Below are 22,032 nucleotides of genomic sequence, written 5' to 3'. Positions count from 1 at the left end.
TCATTGGCATACAATTGGGCAAAATACTTCCTAATAATTTCTTTAATTTTCTCTTTATTGGTGGTGAATTCACCCTTTTCATTTTGATACTGCTAATTTGTCTTTCTTTTTTTTTTTTTAAATCCAAGTAACCAATGGTTTAATCTGTCTTATTGGTCGTTCCCCCCCCCCCCCAATAAAATCAGCTTCTAGTTTTTATTTATTCAATTTTTTTTGTTACTTTCAATTTTATTAAATCTCTCTTATGATTTTTCAGAATTTTTAATTTGGTGTTTAATTGGGGTTTTAAAAAATTTGCTGTTTCCCTAGTTTTAAAAATTGCATGCCCAATTCATTGATCTGCTCTTTCTCTCTTTTATTGATGTACACTTAGAGATATAAATTTTCCCCTAAGTGCTACTTTGGCTGCATCTCACAAATTTTGGTGTGTAGTCTCATTGTTGTCATTCTCTTTAATGAATATTTATTGTTTCTATGATTTGTTCTTTGATCCACTCATTCTTTAGAATTAGATTATTTAGTTTCCAATTAATTTTTAATCTGTTTTCACTTCTCTTTATCGAATGCAATATTTATTGCATTATGGTCTGGAAAGGATGCATTTACTATTTCTGCTTTTCTGTGTTTATTTGTGAGGTTTTTATACCCTAATGCATGGTCAGTTTTTGTGAAGGTGCCGTGTAAAGCTGAGAAAAATGCACACTCCTTTCTCTTTAGTTTTCTCTAGAGGTTTGTTATATCTAACTTTTCTAAAATTCTATTCATCTTCCTAACTTCTTTTTTATTTATTTTATGGTTAGATTTATCTAGTTCTGAGAGGGGAAAGTTGAGGTCTCCCACCAGTATAGTGTTACTCTCTCTTTCCTCCTGTAAATTATTTGACTTTTCCTTTAAGAATTTGGATGCTATGCCATTTTGTTCTGCATATATGTTTAGGATTGGGCAGCTCAGTGGTGCAGTGGGTAGAGTGCTGGGCTTGGAGTCACAAAGACCTGAGTTCAAAATTAGACTCAGACATTTACTATCTGTGTGACCCTGGGTAAGTCACTTAACCTTGTTTGCCTCAGTTTCCTTATCTGTAAAGTAAGCTGGAAAAGGAAATGGCAAACTATAGTGTCTTTGCCAAGAAAACCTCAAAAGGGGTTATGAAGAATTGAATACAACTGAAAATGTCTAAACAATAATAATGTTTAGTATTGATATTACTTTATTACCTATGGTACCTTTTAGCAAAATGTAGTTTCCTTCCTTCTTTTAATCAGGTCTGTTTTTGCTTTTGCTTTGTCTGAGATAATGATTGCTATCTTGACCTTTTTTTTTTTTAACCTCAGCTGAAGCATAATAAATTCTGCTCCAGCCCCTTATTTTTGCTCTGTGTGTCTCATGTAAACAACATTGTTGGGTTCTGGTTTCCAATTCATTTGGCTACCCCCTTCCATTTTATGAGTGAGTTCATCCCATTCACATTCACAGTTATGATTACTAACTTTATTTTCCACCATCCTATTGTCCTCTGATTCTCATTCTCTCTCCCTCTCCCTCCCTCCCTCCCTCTCTGTTTTACAAAATGCTTTACACAATTTATCTCATTTGAGCCTAGGATCTAGAGCCCCACCCCTCCAACCACCTCATTTTATACATGAGGAAATAGAGGCCTCAGGTACTGAAGTGAGTTGCCCAAGGTCACTACGTACTAAGCCTCCGAGGTGGGTTTTGAGTCCATGTCCTTTGGTGTTGAATCTGGGGCTGATGTTCTTGCCCCAAACTGGCTATGTAGACTGCCTTTGGGGAGGGCCAGAAAGCAGTGTGGAACATGCTGTGTTCTGTAGTGAAGTCTGTGTATTCCACAGAACCCCCTTTAAGTGAGCACAAGCTAGGTTGGCACCAGCAGCAGGGCTCTCCAGGCCAGATGGTATGTTTGTGGGGAGTGAGGGGAGGGCCAGTCAGACAAGTGTCTTTCCTGGATGCTTCCCTGGATCCAGCACTTTCATGAGCAGTGCTCAGCATGCATGGAACACAGACGACCTTTCTGAATATTTGCTTGGATTCAGGGCAGGCCTCACTTCTCTGGCCTAGTGCAGGCTGCATTGTTGACGGAGCAGAGAAACAAAGACCTCTGGCCAGCCTGGGTAGCACATCTTTCAGTGAACATGAGAAGGCTGGATTGGCCGGGGGGGTTAGGGATGTGGGGAGGCAGGTAAAGGAGGCAGGTGAGTGGCACAGGGCAGATTTCTAGAATGTTTGACTTGGCTTCCTTAGAGCCTGCCTGGTCATTTCCTCCCTTATGGACCAGCAGGCCAGAAGAACGAAGGGTCAGAGGTTGAGGATAAGCCCCTAGCTGTTAGTGATCTCTGATGCACAAATGCAGGCGTGGTTCAGGGCTGGCCTGGAAATGAGTGTAGCCCAGGAGGGGAGGTGCATGTCTCTCACTGGTCTCTGGGACAGAAGTTAGCCTGGTTACAGATAGGCTTTGCTTTTAGAGCTGCATTCATATTAGCCAACCTGTACTGAGAGGCTGCTCGGTCCAAGGCCCTGCGCTGGCCCCAGGGATGCCAGGATGAGCAGTAGGCCTCTTGGTGGTTGATGGAGGGGGGAGACATATGTGGTGAATATGAGGCCAGACTAGGCAGTGGGGGCGATCAAAGAAGGCTTGGGGCTGAGAAGGCACCTGAGCTGTGCCCAGAGGAAAGAAGAGAACTATACCGGGGTGAGATGGGGGAGGGGGCGGCAGAAGAGTGACCACTCTCTGGCCGTGAGGGGGAGGCCAGCCAGCTAAATGGGAGCTGGAGTCAGACTGGACTTAGCTGGGACTTCCAGTGCCTGCCTGAAGAGTTTGTCTTGGGATCTGAAAGGTACCTGGGAGCTACAGCATGCTCTGGAGCATTTCCCAGTTGGTTACGCAGAGAGTGGTGTTGGCTGCATGCCTTGTTTCCGTTGTCCCATGGACCTTTCAGAAGTCAGCCCTCTGTGCGTTTGCCTCAGGAGCCTTGGGTTTCTGCCACATCTGACAGCAGCATTTATCAACAGTTATTTCTCGAGCTTGTATGACCCAGGCTTATAAATTCTGATTGGACTCTCACTGGGGGTTTTTGTGAATGGTGTGGGGATTGAGGGCTTAACAAAATCCTGATCTGAAATATGCCAATGCCCATCATGACCTGAGTGACAGTGGAAGGTGAGCCTGGCCTCTCAGAATCCTGACTGTCCTTACTTAAAATCTGGAAGGACTCCTTCCCTGTCTGTTTGTCTATCTGTTCCCCTGGTTTGCATGCCTCCCAGCTTACTGGTTTCTAGATTGGAGCATGTGCCCTGAGTGTGCCTGATGGTGGGGGCTTGGGCTCAGGGCTGCTCCCCGGGGCTCTCAGAGCAGAAAGGGAGCGGGGGGGGGGGGGTGTTAGGCCCCAGCCCCTATCCCACCCCTCCCCGCTCCCAGTCCCCACAGCGGGGATGGACCCTGGGAAGGGTGTGGGTTGGGAGCTGGATAATAAGCTCTTAGGTGAGTGAGTTTTTGTTTCCAAGCTGAATCTTCAGTGGGCAAGCATTGTCAAGTGGGGATGAGTAATTCTTAGACATTTCATTTACACTGAGGCTTCTTTATTTATTTTAGGGAGCGAGGTGTGTTTCCCTTCCTGGCGAACGTCACACAAAGAACCATGGCCTGCGTGGCTTGGGATGCAAGCCTTCTCACCGAGCAGGAGACCAGTTGGATTTTAAGTGACTTAAGGAGCTGACTTTTCTTCACCTTCCACCTGGTGAACCAGCTGCAAAGGTCGATCCAGAATGAACCATCAGAATTCAGAAGAGAAAGCACAAGAGGCCTCCCAGCCATCCTTATTTCAAGGGGACAAATGTGGGAATGAGTTGGCTCCTGAAAGAACACCAGCTCTCTTTCCCTTGGGCTGGGACTCAGCCCCACACCTTGGCTCACATGATGGGCAGGAAGCCCCTTTGCACGTGTTGGGGGCTGATGGGGAAAGGATTTCCTTAACCAATTCGTGTACTAAAGTGCTTGCTGGGGCTGAGGACGTCTGTCGGGAGGTCGCACGGTCAGTGCTGCGTAGTGAGGCCCCAGAGTCGTCCTGGGTGAGTGACAAGATGGGTCTGCCGGAGCCAGAATACCTGTATAACAGCGCCCAGGCTCAGAGGGTCCAAGCCTCAGTGCCTGGAGAGTGGAGGTATGACTGTGGAGATGCTAACGGGATGATGGGCCATGCTGTGCTCAACCTGGAAGAAGGGTGGGGAATGAAGGGTGAAGGCGAGGGCACCGTGGCAACACCTGACGCCCTAGATGCGTCAGCTCCACAGAGAAGCCTGCCCCACCCGGGGCTCCCACGTGGCCAGGCTACAGCAGCCCCTTCTTGTTCTTCTGAGATGTTCCTAAGAGAGGAGAACTTGGCCAGCCAGGGCTCGGGGATCCCCCTGGGGGCTGCTTCCCAGGAGCCTTGTGAGGTCTCCAACACCACATATGTGGTCATGTCAGAGACAGCCATGCAGATAGACGCCCCGGCACATGCCGAGAGCCCGTGCTCCACAGAGAAAGTGCTCAGTGCTCTTGTCAACGACTTTCAGCAGGAAATGCCCAAAACCCCGGGGCCAGATTTGAAAGGGCCTTGTGGTTCAGATACGTCTCTAACAGAAAAGGCTTTTGGCTTATACGAAGACCAGCCAAATGGGGAGACCCCTTTGCAGACTTTGTGTGCCCCAGACATGCCCCTGTCAGAGTGCTGTCCAGGGGCTGACTGCCCTGTGGACAGGCCACCCTTCAGTGACCCCACAGAGCAGCCACGCCAGCCAAGTGATCGACTGAATGAGATGGCCCCTCCTGATGGCAGCTTGGGCATTGGAAGCCATCCTGCAGGAGCCCCCCCGGCAGGAAGTCATCCGCCAGGCTGGGACATGGCCCTATCGCTCGAGTCACCACAGGAGGGGAGCGTTTCCACCCCTAATGATGTTGGTTATCAGCCACCAGCCATCACAGGTTGCCCTAGGGAGACCTCCCGAGTGCCTCCGGAGAAAGCAAAGGAGAAGCCTTCTGAAAAAGAAAAAAACACTCGAGAGCTAGCCAAGTACCCCAACAAGAAACTGGCCCCGGTCAAAGTGCTCAAACCTGCCCTTGGCAAAGTCCTGGGAAAAACAGCGCCTAAGCCGGGGAGCCCAGCAGGAAGCAGCCTCCATAAGATGGACAAGATCAGCTTCCCCAGGCCCAACTTCAAGAATGTGAAAGCCAAAGTAATCTCTCGAGGGGCGCTGCAACCCCGAGAGCCGGCGGCTGCTGCTGCATCCGGGCCCAGGCTGCCTCCCGGGCCCCCAGTGGCGGAGCCTCTCTCGAGCAGCGGGCCCAGGAGGGCTGAGTGGAAGGCCAGTGCCAAGGCAGCTGTCCTCCCAAGTAAGAGCCACAGGCAGCACCTCCTCAAGCTGATCACCAGCCAGGTGGTGCATGTCACAACCCATTCCAGAAGCGCTTCCCAGGATGCTCCCAGAGCGGCCCTGGAGCTGAGAGCCAGCCATGGAGGAGGCGTTCCCCGAGCCAATCTGTCCAAGACAGGGCACCTGCCCGGGGCTGGGGCTGCAGCCTTGGGGCCCCACAAGGGCGCAGAGGCCCCAAGTACCCCTATGAGAACAGCAGAATCTGTTCTTGCAGAGCCTCGAGCCCCCACCTCTGATGGAGCTGGGCCCGAGGGGCAGAAGAGCCAGGACAGAGGTGTGGCAGTGCCCCTGGGCACCCAGGAAGGGCACAGGGAGGTGGTGACTGCTCCTGCAGCCTGCGCTCCTGCCCTGGTGAGTTTTCCTTAGTGGAGAGTGGGATGGGGGAGGCTTGGAAATGACTCAGTAGTAGGGGAGATGTGTGATTTCCAAATGGAGGTGGGTTTCTGTTGGGGGGTTTTTGCTGTGTCTGGCAGCCAGTCAGTAAAGTGCTGGAAGCCAGGAAGAGCTGAGTTCAAATCCCCCATCTTCCACCACTGGCTGTGTGATCATGGGCAAGTCCCCTAACCTGCTGTCTTGGAGCTCAGCTTCCCTATCTGTAAAATTGGGGCAGTGATATCGGTATTCCCTAGGCCACAGGGTGCTTATGAGGTTTAAGTGGGTTAATGCATGTGCGTGCTTTGCACACTTGGACGAGCCATAGACATGTAGGTGGTTGCTGATGAAAACCAAGCACTTTGGGTCCTCCCCACGTCCAGGCTTGGCTGGCATCTCCACTCAGGCCATGGAAGTGTGGGAGGGCAGGGCTGGACCAGTGCACCCCGGGTGGGGCGGGAGCACATTGGCACTGGCACCAAAGTCTCACGCTTGGTGGGGAGGGCGGTAGAGTGTAATTTGCTTGTAACTCGTAACACAGGCTGTGGGAGCATCCGTCTGACTTGGCCGAATGGAAGCCTCTTCCAGGGTGAGCTGGGGGCCAGCCCCTGGGGGCACCTTGTCTGAGGCTGGGGGCTTGGCCTCTGCCGGGATTAAAGCCCACATGTTCTGAGCGAATGAAGAAGGCAAACCAGACCTCGAAGAATCCTCGTAGGAGCAGATCTTTGAATTGTGCCACCACAACCCTGGGGGGCAGCGACGATTTTCCTCCCCATTTTACAGTTGAAGAAACTGAGGCAAACAGGGTTACGTGACTTGCCCAGGGTCGCTAGCTTGTAAGTGTCTGGGGCTGGATTTGAACTTGGGTCTTTCTGACTCTACATTCCAGCAGAGCTCGTTATCCTTGCTGGGTCCCTCCAGAATTTCCCATTTCTATCGAAGTTTCCACGATTCTTCTGGGCCTCCTGGTTTATCGTCTCAGGGTGGTCCTCAGCTCCCCCTGTTCTTCCAGTCACTTGACAAGCTTCCTCTTTCCTGGCATCTCTCCCATATGATGCCCCTCCCACCCAGGGCTGTGGCCCTGACTCAGACCGCCAAGGTCTGACCAGCTCATCGCGCTTCAGTGACCCCCACTCATTGTCAGAGTCTCAGTGCAGCCCTTACTTCTTTCCTGACCTCCAAGCTGCCATAGATGTCTTCAATGGAGCATGTCCCAAACTGAGCTCCTTCTCTCCCCCCCAAACCTTCCCCTCTGCCCAGATTCCCCATTACTGTGGAGGCACAACCACCGCCCTGTACTCCCCACTGTCTCTCACCTGCCAGATCCAAGTCCTGGCCAAGGCCCGTTGGTCTTCCCTTTGCAACATCTCCCAGATATGACCCCTCCTCTCCTCTGACACAGCCATGCCGCCCCCCCCATGTAAGCCCTCATCACCTCACCCTGGGTGCTGGGGGGCTGCCTGCCTCAGGATCCCCCTCCTCCCATCCATCCTCCACTCAGCCATCAAAGCCCAGGTCACCCCTCTCCCACAGTCACTAACCCCCAGTGACTCCCTGTCACCACCAAGGTCAAAGACAGAATGCTCTGCTTGGCCTTTGAAGCCCTTCTGGTCCAGTCTCACATCTCCCTCCCCAGCACCCCGTCTTCCATCCAGGGCCCCTGGCTTTTTCGGTGTCCCTGAAGACAACCCTCCATCTTGGGGCTCTGGATGTTCTCTCTGGCTGTTCCCGAAGCCCAGAACGCTGTCCACTCTGCCTCTTGACCTTCCTGGCTTCCTCTCAGTCCCAACTAAAATCCCACTTTCTACAGGAAGCCTCCCCCAAGCCTTCCTCATCCCAGGGCCTTCCCTCTTTCATTGTCCCCCCTTCCTCTGGTCTGTAGCTACTCTATCCAGACTGGGAGCTCTTTGAGGGCAGGACTGCCTTTTGCCTTTCTGTGTCTCCCCAGTGATCAGTCCAGTGCGTAACACATACCTTAAGTGCTTAATTAATGCTTGCTGACAGCCTGACTGCTTCTGGGATCAGACATAAACTCTGTTTTGTTTTTAAGGCTCCCCACAACTGGGCCTCAACTTACCATCCAGGGCTGATGCATTGCTCACCTTCCTTCACTCTGTGGTCTCCAGACTGACTTTCTCTCTGATTCTCACCCACAACCCTCCCATCTCTGCTCTCCGCACTGTTCCCTTGACTCTTCCCCCTGCCTTGATTGCCTTTGCTTCATACAGACACTACCATCCTTAAATTCTCTTTTTCAGTTTAAAAGACCTTTCCCACTTGCCAGAATGGTGGATGATTCTTTTGTGCACTGAGCTGTTGTGATGATGTGTCCTCAGTGGGGGGATTTCTGAATTAGTCATATGGTTACTTGGAAGGGAAAACTTTGGAGAAGCTCAGGGAGGTGGAGGGTGAGCCTCCATCCTCCGGGGCTATAGCCCCAGGTTCTGTTGAGCTAAAGGGGCTTCAGGTGGGGGCCGGCAGCAGAGCAGCCCTCTGAGATAACGGCGTTTGAGTACGTTGGAGCTCCTCCACTGAACAGACCCACAGACCGGTTGCCAATGGGTGGATGTCAGCTTCTCGGGAGATCTCTGGTGGAGTGCCACAGCCCGTCAGCCTTCTGCTGCTTAACGTTCTGATCAGTGATCTGAATGAAAGCATAGATGGCTTTGCTAATCAGATTTGCCAGTAACACAAAGCTGGGAGGGATTATTAGCACATTGGATGCAGGAAGTAAGATCCCAAAAGATGTCAGCTGCCTCGTATGATGTATTAAACCTAAGAAGATGAAATTTGATAGACATAAATATAAAATCCTGAATGTGTATAAAAAAACCCAACTTCGGGATGGGGCAGGGCATAGCCACAGAGCAGTGCATCAGGGAGTCTGTGGGGACTGTGGATTCAGTGTAACACAGCCGTGCAAGGGGGCAGGGCAAGTATTTGGCCATTAAGAGTGCCGTGGGGTACCCACCCAGAGAGGTATTGGGGCCACTCGCTGACCCATGACCCAGTCAGACTCCATTGGGAATATCACGTTCAGATCCAGGCTCTTCATTTTAGGTAGGACGCTGACAGCTTTGAAGGTGTCTGGGGGACGGAGAGTGAGCGGTATGGGAAGGGGGCTCAAGCCTAGGCCTAAGGAGAGTTAGCTGAAGGGAGATGGGGGGGACATGGCCACTATCTTTTTAAGCATGGGAAGAGCTATCCCATGGAAGAGGAATTAACTTTGTTCTGCTTGGCTCCAGAGGGTAGGACTCCATCGGGGCCTGTGGGAAGTTGCAGAGAGGCAGGTCCAGGAAAATACTTCCCACCTCTTAAAGCTGGTATCCCAGTGTAGAGGGGGCTGCCCAGAGATGTGGTGGGTTCCCCTTCCTTGGAAGTCTTTAGGCAGAAGCCACATGACTATTTGTTGATTGGGTCCTGTTGAGTTAAGGGTTGGAATCCAGCCTCTGACGTCCCTTTAAACGAGATCCCATGATTCTGGGTCCAAGGGTCAGTCTGCCTAGGCTGAGAGCGCTTTGTCAGCAGAGTGTGATGGGGAGGAACGTTCAGCTGTAGCTTCTGGGGCTGCCTCTGAGGAGGTGAAGGCTGCCATCCCCTCCTCCTGCCATCTTGGAGCCTTGAAACATGGAAGGAAGTCAGCTGCAGCCTCTTTGTGCCAACCAGCCGTGTGCCCTCTCTGAATCAGGATGCTGAGCAGGTGTCTTCAAGCTAGTTTTCCCTGAGTTCCTTTGCTTCGGAGGAATCATCAGATGCACATACTTATGGGTCCTGCAAGTCAATGAGGAGATGATGGTAGAGTCTCTTAGGGCCCCCTCGGGCATCCAGGGGGTTAAAACGCGTTTGCTAGCTTTGGACCTGTTAAACTTTAGCTTCTAAAAATGCCCTTGGGTCTTGTTGGCTGTCTAACTCTGAGCCCTCATGGACTGTCCTAGAGTCAGAAGGAGAGGCTGGCCCAGCCCTGGGAAGGCCTTGGACCTGAGGGAAGTGATAACTTCATGTCTTTCTGGCATAGGATGGGAGGCTTTGTCACTCGGGGTTCATAGCCTGAGCTCATGAGGGAGACCTTGTGTGTAAGCAGTTTTGAGCTGGAGTATCCAGAAACTTGGACTGTTGTACCCCTAAATATGAAGGGGGAACACCTCCTTCGATTCCGATGCTTCTCTCCATCGCTCCTCAGCCAGCGTTTACAGCATAAAATATATTCCAAGACCTGAGACGCAGCCTACCCTTCTTGTCCACGTTTTCACATATCTCAGTTGGGAGTACGTCCTCTAGGGAGATTGGAACTGACCTCTGCTGCTTGGCTCGAGGCTGGATGGGGGGGCCAAGCCCTTTCTCCCATTGCATTCCCATCCCACCCTGGGTCAGCATTGGTGGATACCTTGAGACCCGCCCTGGGTTTGGCCTGAGTGGGGGACCCCCAGAGCATCAGGGCTGACCTGAGCTGCCTTGAGGAATGTTAGGCCTTCAGATTGAGTCCAACTCCTTCATTTTACAGGTGAGGAAACCGAGTCACAGAGCAGTTAAATGACTTGGTGTAGTAGCAACTTTGATTTCCCATAGCTAGTGAATGTCTGAGGCAGGATTGGGACCCAGGTCTTTTGGACTCTAAGCCTGGTACTTGATCCACTGTGCTGCCCCATCCTGATCCAAACCTCAAGGTGTTTATGTTGGACGTTGTGAGGGATGCAGAGCGGGGCACTTGGACTCTTCATTCAGATGGGAAGCCTCTGTCGGTGGTAGGAGGGGGCAGTGGCTGGATTCTTTAAGTCCCAGACACAGATTGCCATTTATGGGACTGTTTGGCTGGCTTTGCCAGACTGAAGTGCGCCTCTGGTTTCCTGGCCCTCCCTGGAGTACTAACAGTTAAATTGGCCCCAGCTTGAAGGAGAAGGTTGGCCACGCTGTGGCGGTTTGGGGTCATCACTCCCCGTGGCCTTGCCCATTATGTTCTTGGCCCAGCCTTTGGGGGTCTGAGAGGGTCACTGCTGAGGGAGGATCTTCCCCGGGCTCTTGCCCCCAGCCCAGCACCTATCCCCTCTCCAGTCTTTCTCCCAGAGGCTCCCAGGCTGGGACTGAGGGCAGCCAAGCAACTTGGCCCTTCAGAGTGGACGTCCCTGCCATTGTCCAGGTTTGAGAGGCCAAGGGACCTTCGATGTCACCTTGTCCTAAATGTCAAGTTTCTCAGTGGGAGGAAAAAGGCTGGGAGAGCCCCAGTGGTTTCTCTAAGGGTTAAGAGGTAGTAAGGGACAGGATTTGAGTCCAGATCTCTGACTCTTACTTTCAGCCAAATTTCTACTTTTAGGTTTTTCCTTAAAAAAAAAAAAATTCTGCTAAATAAAGTGCTATTTAAACGTCTGTTTATTTCTCAAGTACCCACAGTCAGAAACAAAGGAGGGTCGGCCCAGTGGTAGGAATGAAACGGTTTTCTGTTTTCCCACAGGCTTCCACAACGAAATCGCCCACCGTGGCTGGCAGAAATGGGTCTAAGCACGACCCCTTGGGACTGAGTAAAATCCCTGTGCCCAAAATGAAAGTCTGGCCTTCGGTTTCCTGCCGGAGGCGAAGCACCACTGAGTCCAGGAATCTCCACGCTGAGCGTGCTTTATCTCCCCAGAGAGCCCGGCGTGTGTCCAGCTCCGGTAAGAATCGGCAGCCCTGGGCGCCTGGGGCCAGGCCGATCCTCCTGGGTGGGTGACATAGGTCTCTTTGAAGTCCCAGCTGCTCTTTGGGCAAACCTGGAAAATGCCTCCTGAGGAAGGGCTTTCTGTGTTTGGGGCCCTCCCTGGGGTCTCGGTCATCTCTCTCCATCAGCACAGACCCTGTAACTTCACGTCTTGGCGTCTCTGTGAGAGCCGAGAGGTTTAATCTCATGCCCAGGGTCACGTAGCCAGTATGTGCTGGGGGGACTTGAACCCGGGTCCTCTTGGCTTCAAGGCCAGCTGTCTTCATGCTGCCTCTCCCAAACTCAGGCCTGAGTCTGAGGACCTGACCTGGGTTCTTGGCTGTGCAGGGGATATTTCCTAGGCTATGGCCCTTCCCTGCAGCCCACTGGGGTGTGAGTGATTGCCCAGGAAGGCCCAGCCTTTCAGACCACAACACCTGGTTCTGCAATTCCAAGTTAGGTCTCTGAGGGTAGGAGATGGGAACTCCCTGCTTGGCCTGCCTCCCTTCTATGTTGCTTTTGTACTAACAGTCCATGTAAGAAATGGGCAGGGTGATCATAGAGGGTCAGGTGGACATGCCCAGGGCCATGCCAGCATCTATGCCTCCCCATTTCACAGAAGCATTAACTGAGTCCCAAAGACAGGGAGAGATGGGGGTCAGTGGAAGGGGGCTTCACTGCCTCCTTGGCCATTTCTAGCTGAGCTTTGGCAGCACGATCTTTAGGATGTAAAGCCATCACAGGCCTCGGGTGAGGGGGACCTGAAGGTCACTCTCGGAATGTTGGCAAAAGCAAACGTGGTGGAAGAAGAAAACCAGCCAGACCCCAGAGGCCTTTTCCTTCTCTCCATCTCATGCTTGTAGTTATGTGGCTTCCAGCCCCCTTGGGAGCTTCCATCGGCCTGGGTTTTAGCTTTCTTCTGTAGCAAGGTTATGAGGTCCGCCAACCTCACTTGTGGGACGCCCCTTGGTCTCCTTATTGACATGTTGCCCTACTAATCAGATTTCCAGGGTAATGCAGGGCTGCATTTGGCTAGTCCTCATGAATAACTACGTCGCAACATCTCTTTTATTAACTAACCAGCTAATTTAGAATCCCTGCCCCAGTTTATTATGTATTATTTAATAAACTAGAAAAACTCTCTTTTCCTGTAAGCAGTAGAAAGCATATCCATCTAGATAGCAAAACCCCTCATCTCCTGTGATTAATTTGATATTAAAGTTACTGGCTATACAATTTATAGACAGCGCGTCGATGAATGTAACACAAACACGTAAACTATTTACGTTGTTTTAGCTGCAAATGTGAAATTAAGGCCGGCATTGCCTCTAGACATCACCACAAATGGCCTCATCTTTCACTTCATTCAAAATACCAGATAAAAACCTTTTTCCAGAATCTTTTTTGCAAGATCAAGATTGATACAGCTTCATCAGGAAATAATGTCCCTCCCTCTTCTTTAAGCTGGAAGCTAAGCTGTTTAAGTAAAACTACCACCTCTGTAACATTCCACTTGGTACTTAAAGGTACAGCAGCAGTTTCTGTGAGAGGACCTAGTGACATGGGTATTACGTTAGCATAAGCAGGCCGGGGTCTTGAGGGCAGCTAAGTGGGTGCCAGCTGGTCACCTGCTGAGAAGGCCCAGGAAAACGGTCAGTGTGGCCTTCCCTCTCTCCTCCACCCCTCAGAGGTGTGTGGACAGGAAGCAGAGAGGGGTCAGCCATATTCTTAGAGCTGCTGACCTGGGAGGGACTTCAGTGGACCCGTAGCCCAACCTTTACCTGGTCAGAAGCCCCTGCTCCAGCATCCCTGACGAGTGTTTGCCTGAAGAGTCGGGGGGACCCTCCCGTGCTGATGTAGCCCTTTTATCATTGGCTTTCTGCCGACATCGAGCAGGACAAGGGGTGAGGAGCATCCTCAGTAAGGACGTTGTAAGCCATGGGGCTCGTCTGTAGGGGGCATGTCTTTGTCGGACCCCGGCTGTGCGAACTGTGAGCATCCGAGCTGGCTTGGACAGGAAGAGCCTCCAGCAGCGACGGGACCAGGGATGGAGGCAGGAGCAGTGGCCACCTTCACATTGGCCCGGATCACAGAACCAGCCCTGCCACTACCTGCTGTGTGCTCTGGGACAGTCTCACTCCTTCCTGGCGGTGGGATTCACTTTCTTCCTCTAGGAAACGCGCAGATTAGGCTCAGGAGACTCCAAGGCTCCTTCCCAGGCTACAGTCCTGCGTTTGAGCCGACAAGTGACTGCGTCTCTAGAAGGCTCCCAGAGAGCCTGGTGGGAGGCCAGAGAGAAGAATTGTGCTCTGTGACCCAGTGCCTGAGGAGAGGGCTACACGGAATGGGGAGATCCCTTATGGTGCCCGTCCATCCAAATCTGCTTGGCCCCCTGACCCAGAGAGGCTGACCTCGGGGTGGGTACCGTGCCGGGGCTCCTGGGACCTCCAGCGCCTTCTGGCCCAAGCCCTTTGTGTTGTGGAGGAGGAAACTGTCCTGGGGGAGGTTCGGTGACTCGCCCAGCTTGTTTCCAGTCTGCCTGTCCAGACAAGGGGACAGAAAAGGCCAAGTCTTTGTGCTTCCCCCCTCCTTTGCCTCAGTGACCCCAATGTAAACCTTTTGGGGTATAGAAGCCAGCCTCTGGTGAACCCCTGGAATCTCCCTCCTAACATCAGTGACGCCCTTTGGGCTGGACGGGGCCGTGCTGTATTTGGTAGGAGCTCATCTACAAGGGGAGGCTGGGTGGTGCAGTGGATAGAGCACCAGCCCTGGAGGCGGGAGGACCTGAGTTCAAATCCAGTCTCAGTTACTAGCTGACCCTGGACAAGTCACTAAACCCCATTGCCTCAAAAAACAAAAAAACCAGCTCATCTACAGGATGGCTTTAGTCAGGTCCTTAGCCGGAATGGAGAGTGGGTGGCCTGGGGGGAGGCAGGGGCTGGTCACCAAAGAGTTAAGAAGGCAGCGGCAGCCAGGTGTCCAGTGGGCCTGTGGGTCTGCATTGGGCACAAAAGAAAGCTTGTTTGGTGGGAAATGAAAACCAAATGTGTGTCGGCTGTGCCCCACCACCCCCACTTCCTTTCCCCACCTCCCCCTCCTTGTGGCAATTCCAGGGAAGCAGCAGGAATTCCTGGGGCACATTCCTCGATTTCCATCAATTCCTTCCTGGGCCCGAGCTGGACAGCGACCTCCCCAGGCGCCTCTAGTGTCCTGGCCCTGTGTGCAGAGGCTGGCCTCTCTGTCCGGAGGGGAGCATGGGGAGGGCCTGCCAGCCTTTCGAAATTAGGCCCAGGTCGTGTCTTTGATACTCTAAGTATGTTGGTAGTCCTCAGCTCCGTCCTGGCCTCGGTCCCTTCCCTACTCGGGAAATGCCTCTGTCGCTCTGAGAAGCATGGCTGGTGTGTCTTTGTGTCTGGAAGCCTCGTGGAACGGTTCTCAGGCCTAGTGCCCAGCGCTTCCGACAGGAGAAGAGCGACTCCCACGAAGCTTCACCCAGAGTTAGAGAGAGCTGGTGTGCAGTAGTGGATAGGGCTTTGGCTGTGGATCTAGGAGGACCTGGGTTCAAATCCAGCCTCAGACATTAGATGACCCTGGGCAAGTCACTTAACCCGTCTGTGCCTCAGTTCCCTCACCTGAAAAATGGGGGCGGGGTTGCACTTGGAGGCCTCCAACGTTCCTTCTGTGATCCTCTGATCCTCCCAAGTGTGTGAGCCTGCATGGCTCCAGGAGGGATGTTGAGGGTGGTTCACGTCTCCGATGTTCTCCTTTGGGGCTGGGGCCTCAGGAAGGCGAGGCCTGGCCTGCCGTGGGGGGGGTCCAGTTCTGTGACTTGCAGGGAGGCAGCCTGGGTGTCAGCGAGGACTTTTACGGGCTCCTTTAATCCATGAAGTGATCAGCTGTGGTGAAGAGCCCGATCTGACCAGGAGCTAAATCCCTCCTGCTCTGGGCCTCAGCAGCCCCTAGATGAGAGGCTGGCTTTAAGCTTCTCCCACAGTGCTCTGCAGGAAGCTGGGAGAAATCGTGGGGGCCGCTCAGATGGCCAGAGCTCAGGGGCTGCTCTGAAGCTAGGTGCTGGGCCTGGAGGCAGGAAGACCTGAGTTGAAATCCAGCCTCAGACACTTACTAGCTGTGTGACCCTGGGCCAGTCACTTCACCCCTCTGCCTCATCTGTGAAAGGGGATGATGAGGGCTCTTATGAGGATCAAATGAGATATTTACAAAAGCACCATAAATGCTAGGGGTCACTATCATTGTGATTGGTAGTAGGCGTGGCCACCTGGGACGCCCAGGCCTCTGGAAGCTGTAGGACCTTGGCTGAGGCTCTGGCATTCTCCATAGCCCGTCAGTTCTACAAACAGACACAAATCAGAACCGTTTACTTACCTTCCCAGAACGGCCTCCAGGTACAAACCTCTCTGAGCAGTGTGGCTGCCGTGGTCCCCAGGTCTTTCAGAGGCCGGAGCCTCTGCTATGTCAGGTGACCTGGCCAGGGATGGCCTCCCCTCCATGGAAGTGCTCTGTCAGAGCTTCAGGGGCAGGGCCTGGAGCTGGGGGATGTGTGATGACTGGTCCAGAGAGCCGGCCGGAGGGCTTGGACAGGGACCAGGTCCAGCATCGAGGCAGAGAGAATTTCACTGCAGGCAGCTGTCCAAGGGAGCCCCACGGGAGAGAGCCGAGATCGAGGCAAATCGTGGGCTGGGTTAGAGTGGGGATGGTGGGTGGGCGGAGGAGATGGACTGACTGTGGATGGAAGGAGCCGGGGCCAAGATATCCTGCGGTTCTGTGATAGCCAGCTCTCCGCCCCGGCCTGAGATCATGCTGAGAAGAGATGGGGGACCCCCTGGCTGTTCCTGCCCTTTGTCTGCCCCTGCACCAAGATGCTGTCTCTGTGTACTCTTGTGAGTGAAGCTGTTTCCTGTCTTAATTAAATGCTTGTGTATGGGGTTTGAGGCTTGCATGATGGGGTAGTGGTGGCCTGCTGATGGGCTGGGGGCTCTGAGCTTGATTTTCCCCCATGTTGATTCTGCACAGCCACAGAACTGGGCTATGAGCCGGGCTTGCCTCCCCAAGGGAGGAGCAGCTGTCCCTCCTCACAGTGGGCTTGGCTGCCTGTAGCCCAAATATTTGGGGAGCTCCTGAGACACTCTCACTTTCTCTCCCCCAGGCTGTATTCTGGGTTACCTGCCCTTTCAGGCCTTCCCTGAAAAATGTAGGCGGCAGAAACCAAGCCCAAGGTTCTGAGATGTGTGTGTGTGTGTGTGTGTGTGTGTGTGTAAGTGTAAAAGCACTCAGCGAGTTCTTAGAATGGATGAATCATTAAATTTTAATGTAGAAAACAAGGGAGGGGCATTCAGGAGTGGTTTAGTTCTTGGCTTTAACTTCTAAGCCCAGTAACCATTACCCAGCTCCTTTTAAAGGCCTATAATATGAGGCCCTTGCTCTTATAGTGAAGCCATTGTTAACCTAATTGGTATTTCTGACCAATTAATAAGACATTTGATTCTTAATTTGCTTGTAGTTTCTCCTTTACTTTGAAAAAAAAACCCAAAGAATAAAATGGATTCTGAAATAGCTAGGGACTGTGGTTTACAAAATACAATATTGTATTTATAATCTATAATAATATAAAGTACCTATTCCTGAGCCTGTAAGGCTATTCTTTCCTCTGATCATATTTGTAAAACCTTAGGTAAACATGGGATCATATGATTATAAGATTTGGAACTAGAAAGGAGCTTTAGAAATCCTCTTGTACAGCCTCTCCATCTTAGATGACGACCGTGAGGCCCTGAGAAGGGACAGTGACTCATCCAAGAACAAAGCCTCAAGATGGCAGAGCCTGTGTTTGGCCCCCATCCTCTGACCATGAATCCAAGGCTCCTTCTGTAGAGTGGCAGAAGTAGAGAATCTTGGGGATGGCAGAGACCTCAGGGGCCAACAAATTCAACATGAATAGTGATTTCCTAAATGATCTTCCACTTAAAAATCTTCAGCGATGCCAAAAACACCTGTCAGTTAGTCCACAAGCATTTGTGGGTAAAAAGACGTCCTCAGATCTCATACAAGCACTCAAGTTACCAAATGCATATAGGACACAGGACAGCCTTCTGGACAGAAGACACAGCAAGCCATAAACGGATGTACATCAGCTCACCTCCCCCTCTCAAAAAAGAGACCTCAGCTTGGGCTTCTAATGGGCAACTTCCTGGCATTTTGACTAAATATTTTTCCAGAAGGGGTCCCTGATACTGCCACCTCATGATTTAGACCCCTTTCCTATTGGACCTGCACGGTCCGAGTCCTGACTTTCCTGTCCAAGTAGGATACTGTATGACGGGTGTCAGACACAGGGCCCACCACACTCCCTAGCATCTGAACCAGATGAAAATGTAATTGGGAAATATTCAGCAAAATAAAACTACAACAAAACAGATAATAGCACGTTTAAACCAAGTCAGCATGCAGCCTACAGAGATCCTTCCGTGCCAATGAGTGACTCCCATACCCCTGGATGTAGGAACTGTGTGGCCCCTCCTCTTATTGCTCCAAGAAGCATGCTACCTACATCAGGGAATGCACTGCAATTTGTGATTTCTCTAACTTGGGAACCCTTGAATTTAGGGCTAAGTGGGCACGACTGTCTCTGTAAGAAATCTTTCCGTGTTGTAGATGCTCATGAGCTCTTACTCTTTGGGGTTCCTGCCTCCGACAAGGAAGCAGCAGAAAAGCAGGGGGCGGCCATGATCTTGGTGTCCAGGATGCCCCCCGAGGCCACCTGAGATGCTGTGTCATTCTGTCTGTGATGTCCTGCTGCCCATCGCCATTAGAGATCCCCCCTCCTTTCGCCCCAGTCACAGGGCCATGTGCCTGACTCCCGGTGGTCTTCCAGAAAGCTGAAAGAAAGGCCTGTTGGGCTGAGGGTCTGCTCGGGTCCAAAATCTGATCAGTATGTGTCACCGGGCACCTCCAGAGTGGGATGTGAATGGATGGGTCGGGCTGTGGTTTTGTTGGTGTGGTCCTCGTCATGGCTAGCCCAAGTTTCCGAGGGTCACTTATGTGTGGTCCGTGCTGTACCCTTGGTAGCTGTAATGGCTATGACCATACAATGTAAGAGGTGAAGTGGGAGGAAGCTCTGCTCATCCCGGAAGACAGGGCTTGGCTGCGCACTGACCAGGGGCTGGGGTCATGGGTGGAAGTCACGGCTGGTGGGCCGGGGATCAGACTGCTTTCTGACAGACCTGAACGCTGGATGACGGTTCATAGACCGACGGTGCGTGCAGAGACAAGGGGACGGACGCGTCTCTGAGCATGGAGGCACCTCCCCGGCTTGTCAAGCCATGCCACCCTGTGAGGGCAGCTCCGCCCTACCCAACAGATTGGGGAAAGAGGCGATGACTCATGAAGAAGGTGGTTTGACCTGAGAAGTCACAGTGGGCTGTACCCACCGGAAAATGTTCTGCAGATGGCATGTGGCATGGTGGATCAGGTGATCACTAGTGAATGGTGACTGGGCACAAGGCATCGGTGGGGACCCACCTGGCTGGGGCATCAACCTCAGGGAGCACGTATTCCTTTTCACTGGGGGAATAAGGCTGAGACTTACAAAAGGCTAACGAGGAATTGAGACTAGAAATGGCAGGGAAGGGGATGGGATAGGAAGACAGTGAAGGAGTTGTTCCAGCCTGGGAGTTCAGCCAGCAGGCTGCCAGTCCAGGCTGGCCCTGAGCAGGACTCAGAGGGGTCTCCTCCTTGGCCAGGGCAGCCATGCATGCGGAGCAGGAGAGGTTGGGACCCAGAGGAGGACGTGCTGCCACCATCATGGTGGCCCCGTCCCAACTCCAGCCCAGTCTAGTGGGGGAGTTGACTGAGTATGACTTCCTCTTAGCTCCTCAATGGTTTTGTGAAAGGAGGGCCCACTGACCAGGAGCTGGTAGGAAGATGAGTCTGCCAGCAGCCCAGGAGGAAGGAGAAGGGAAGGAGTGAGGGAGGGGCTAGGAGGTGGTCACCAAAGACAGAGGAACCAGGGTGGATTGGAGGCCTTAGGCCTAAGTGAGGTTGGGTCTGGCCTGAGAAGGGAGAAGGTGAGGCAGCCCATGTCCTCGACCTCTGACTGTCCTTGAAATAAAACAGGGCAGGGACAGACCTGATGGAGCAAATCCCTGTTTACTTAGTGTATGATAGATATAGAACCCCATTTTAGGGGCTGAAAGATGGGACAGTGTACTTGGCAGTCCTCCCCAGGCCCCATCACAAACATGGGAGCTGGAAAGACTCGGCTAATTTCTGTGCCTGCTGAGTCTTGGGGCTGCCCCTGGAAACACGAACCCGCCTGCTTGCTGGGGACAGCCTCCAGCTGTGCTGTTCAGATTAGGACCCTTCTTGTTTCCCTGACTTGGATTCAACAGGGCTGCCCTTAATTGGCTTGGGAGCTTTTAGCTGATTTCTTGGTAGGAAGGGATAACGTCCCCTCTTGACAGATGGCTAGCACATCTCTGATACCCAGAAGCAACCCCAAGAAATGACCAATCACCTTTGCCTCTGGCTGCCCCCCAGCTCCCCTTTTCCCTTCATTAGCCTCTCCATGCCTCAGCCCCCTCCATGCCAGAGGGAGGTGCCATCTCCAGGGAGGAGGGGATGGATGAAGGGCCCACAGAGCACTTGGTAGGCTGCACCAGGAGGCCTACTCATGACTAGGGCTTGGGAGCAGGGACAGGAACCAAGGCTGGAGTTCAGAATGGCCCAGTGGGAGGGGTCAGGGTAGAGCCAAGGAGAGGCTCAGGCCTGAGAGCGGGGGATGTCACACAGAGCACGGGGTTCCTGGCTCAGCTCTGCTCCCAACTGCATTTTAGACATGAAATCTGACCCAGCAGGTAGCTGGGGTTGGTGGCAGGAGGAGGAAGCTTGGTAGGCCAGATGGCCACTTTAATGGTCTAGTGCCTCCTGGTGGCAGGGCCTGGCCATGCCCAGCAGTGGCGTCTGCTGTTTCCAGTCTGGACAGCAGGTTGGATGGTTATGTAGAGGATGAAGGCTTTAGGAACCAGCAGTGGGAGGGAGAGGAAATGAAAGCTTCGTAATTGGGGAAAATGTTAAAAAAATCCATTTAAACCTAACAGTATTTGTGGTTAGCAATATTAGTCTTGTCTCGGGATCCCAGCCTTAGAGCTGGGAGAGGCCCCTGGGGGCCCTCATTTTACAGCAGAGGGAGCTGTGGCCCCAGGAGGCCTTTTTTTAAAGTAAATTTATTTATTTTTAGTTTTCAACATTTACTTCCAGAAGTTTTATATTTTCTCCTCCCTCCCCAAGATGACCTGTAATCCAATACAGGCTATATGTACACATTGCTATTAAACATATTTTCACATTAGTCATGTTGCATAGAAGAACTATAATGAATGAGAGGAACCATGAGAAAGAAATAAAAAAAGAAGAGTCTGCTTTGCTCCGCATTCAGACTCCCTAGTTCTCTTTCTGGACATGGATGGCATTTTCCATCCTGAGTCCTTTGGAATTGTTTTAGGTCCTTGAATTTCTGAGAAGGGCTAAGCCTGTCAAAGTCAGTCATTGAACACTGTGACTGCTACTGTGCATGGTGTTCTCCTGGTTCTGCTCCCCTCACTCAGCATCAGTTCATATAAGTCTTTCCAGGTTTTTCTGAAGTCCTTTGACCATTTATCAATTGAGGAATGACTTGTATTCTTGTAAATTTGATTCAGTTCTCCGTATGTTTTAGAAATGAGGTTGTTATCAGAGACACTAGTTGTAAAAATTCTTTCCCAGTTTTCTGCTTCCCTCCTAATCTTGGTTGCATTGGCTTTGTTTGTGCAAAAACTTTTCAATTTAATGTAATCAAAATTATCCATTTTGCATTTCATAATATTCTCTATCTCTCGTTTGGTCATAAATTCCTGTATTCTCCATAAATCTGACAGATAAACTATTCCTTGCTACCATAATTTGTTTATAATGTCAGCCTTTATATCTAAATTGTGTGCCCGTTTTGACTTTTTTTTGGTATACAGTATAAGATATTGGTCTATGTCCACTTTCTGCCATACTATTTTCCAATTTTCCCAACAGTTTTTGTTAAATAGTGAGTTCTTATCCCAGGATCTGGGGTCTTCGGGTTTAACAAACAGTAGATTACTGCAGTCATTGACTACTGTGTCTTGTGCACCTGAGCTGTTCCGCTGATCTACACCTCTGTTTCTTAGCCAGTGCCAAGTGGTTTTGATGACTGCCGCTTTATGATACAGTTTAAGATCTGGGATACCTAGCCTACTTTCCCTAGCATTTCTTTTCATTAATTCCCTTGATATTCTGTACCTTTTGTTCTTCCAGATGAATTCTGATATTACTTTTTCTAGTTCTATGACATTTTTTTTTGTAGTTTGAGTGGTATGGTACTGAATAAGAAAATTATTTTAGGTAAAATTGTCATTTTTATTATATTAGCTTGGCCTGATCACAAGCAACTGATATTTTTCCATTTCTTTAGATATGACTTTATTTGTGTGAAGAGTGTTTTGTAATTGTGTTGATATAGGTCCTGGCTTGGCAGGTAGATT

General features: G+C 51.4%; 1 protein-coding gene across 6 annotated transcripts in view; it reads left to right on the top strand.

The window, feature by feature from the left end:
- MTUS1 (microtubule associated scaffold protein 1) overlaps nucleotides 1-22,032 on the top strand; it is a 120,893-nt gene that overhangs the window by 29,253 nt on the left and 69,608 nt on the right. For all 6 annotated transcript variants that reach the window (XM_036762908.1, XM_036762905.1, XM_036762907.1 and 3 more), the window contains 2 exons: nucleotides 3,608-5,778; nucleotides 11,246-11,444. In XM_036762908.1, coding sequence (XP_036618803.1) covers nucleotides 3,781-5,778; nucleotides 11,246-11,444 — 2,197 coding nt within the window. In that variant the 5' untranslated portion in view covers nucleotides 3,608-3,780. The remainder of the gene's footprint in view (nucleotides 1-3,607; nucleotides 5,779-11,245; nucleotides 11,445-22,032) is intronic.

Source organism: Trichosurus vulpecula, chromosome 6 (genome assembly GCF_011100635.1).
Source record: "Trichosurus vulpecula isolate mTriVul1 chromosome 6, mTriVul1.pri, whole genome shotgun sequence".
Classification (NCBI taxonomy): Eukaryota; Metazoa; Chordata; class Mammalia; order Diprotodontia; family Phalangeridae; genus Trichosurus; species Trichosurus vulpecula.
This window is presented reverse-complemented; position numbering and strand designations above follow the sequence as displayed.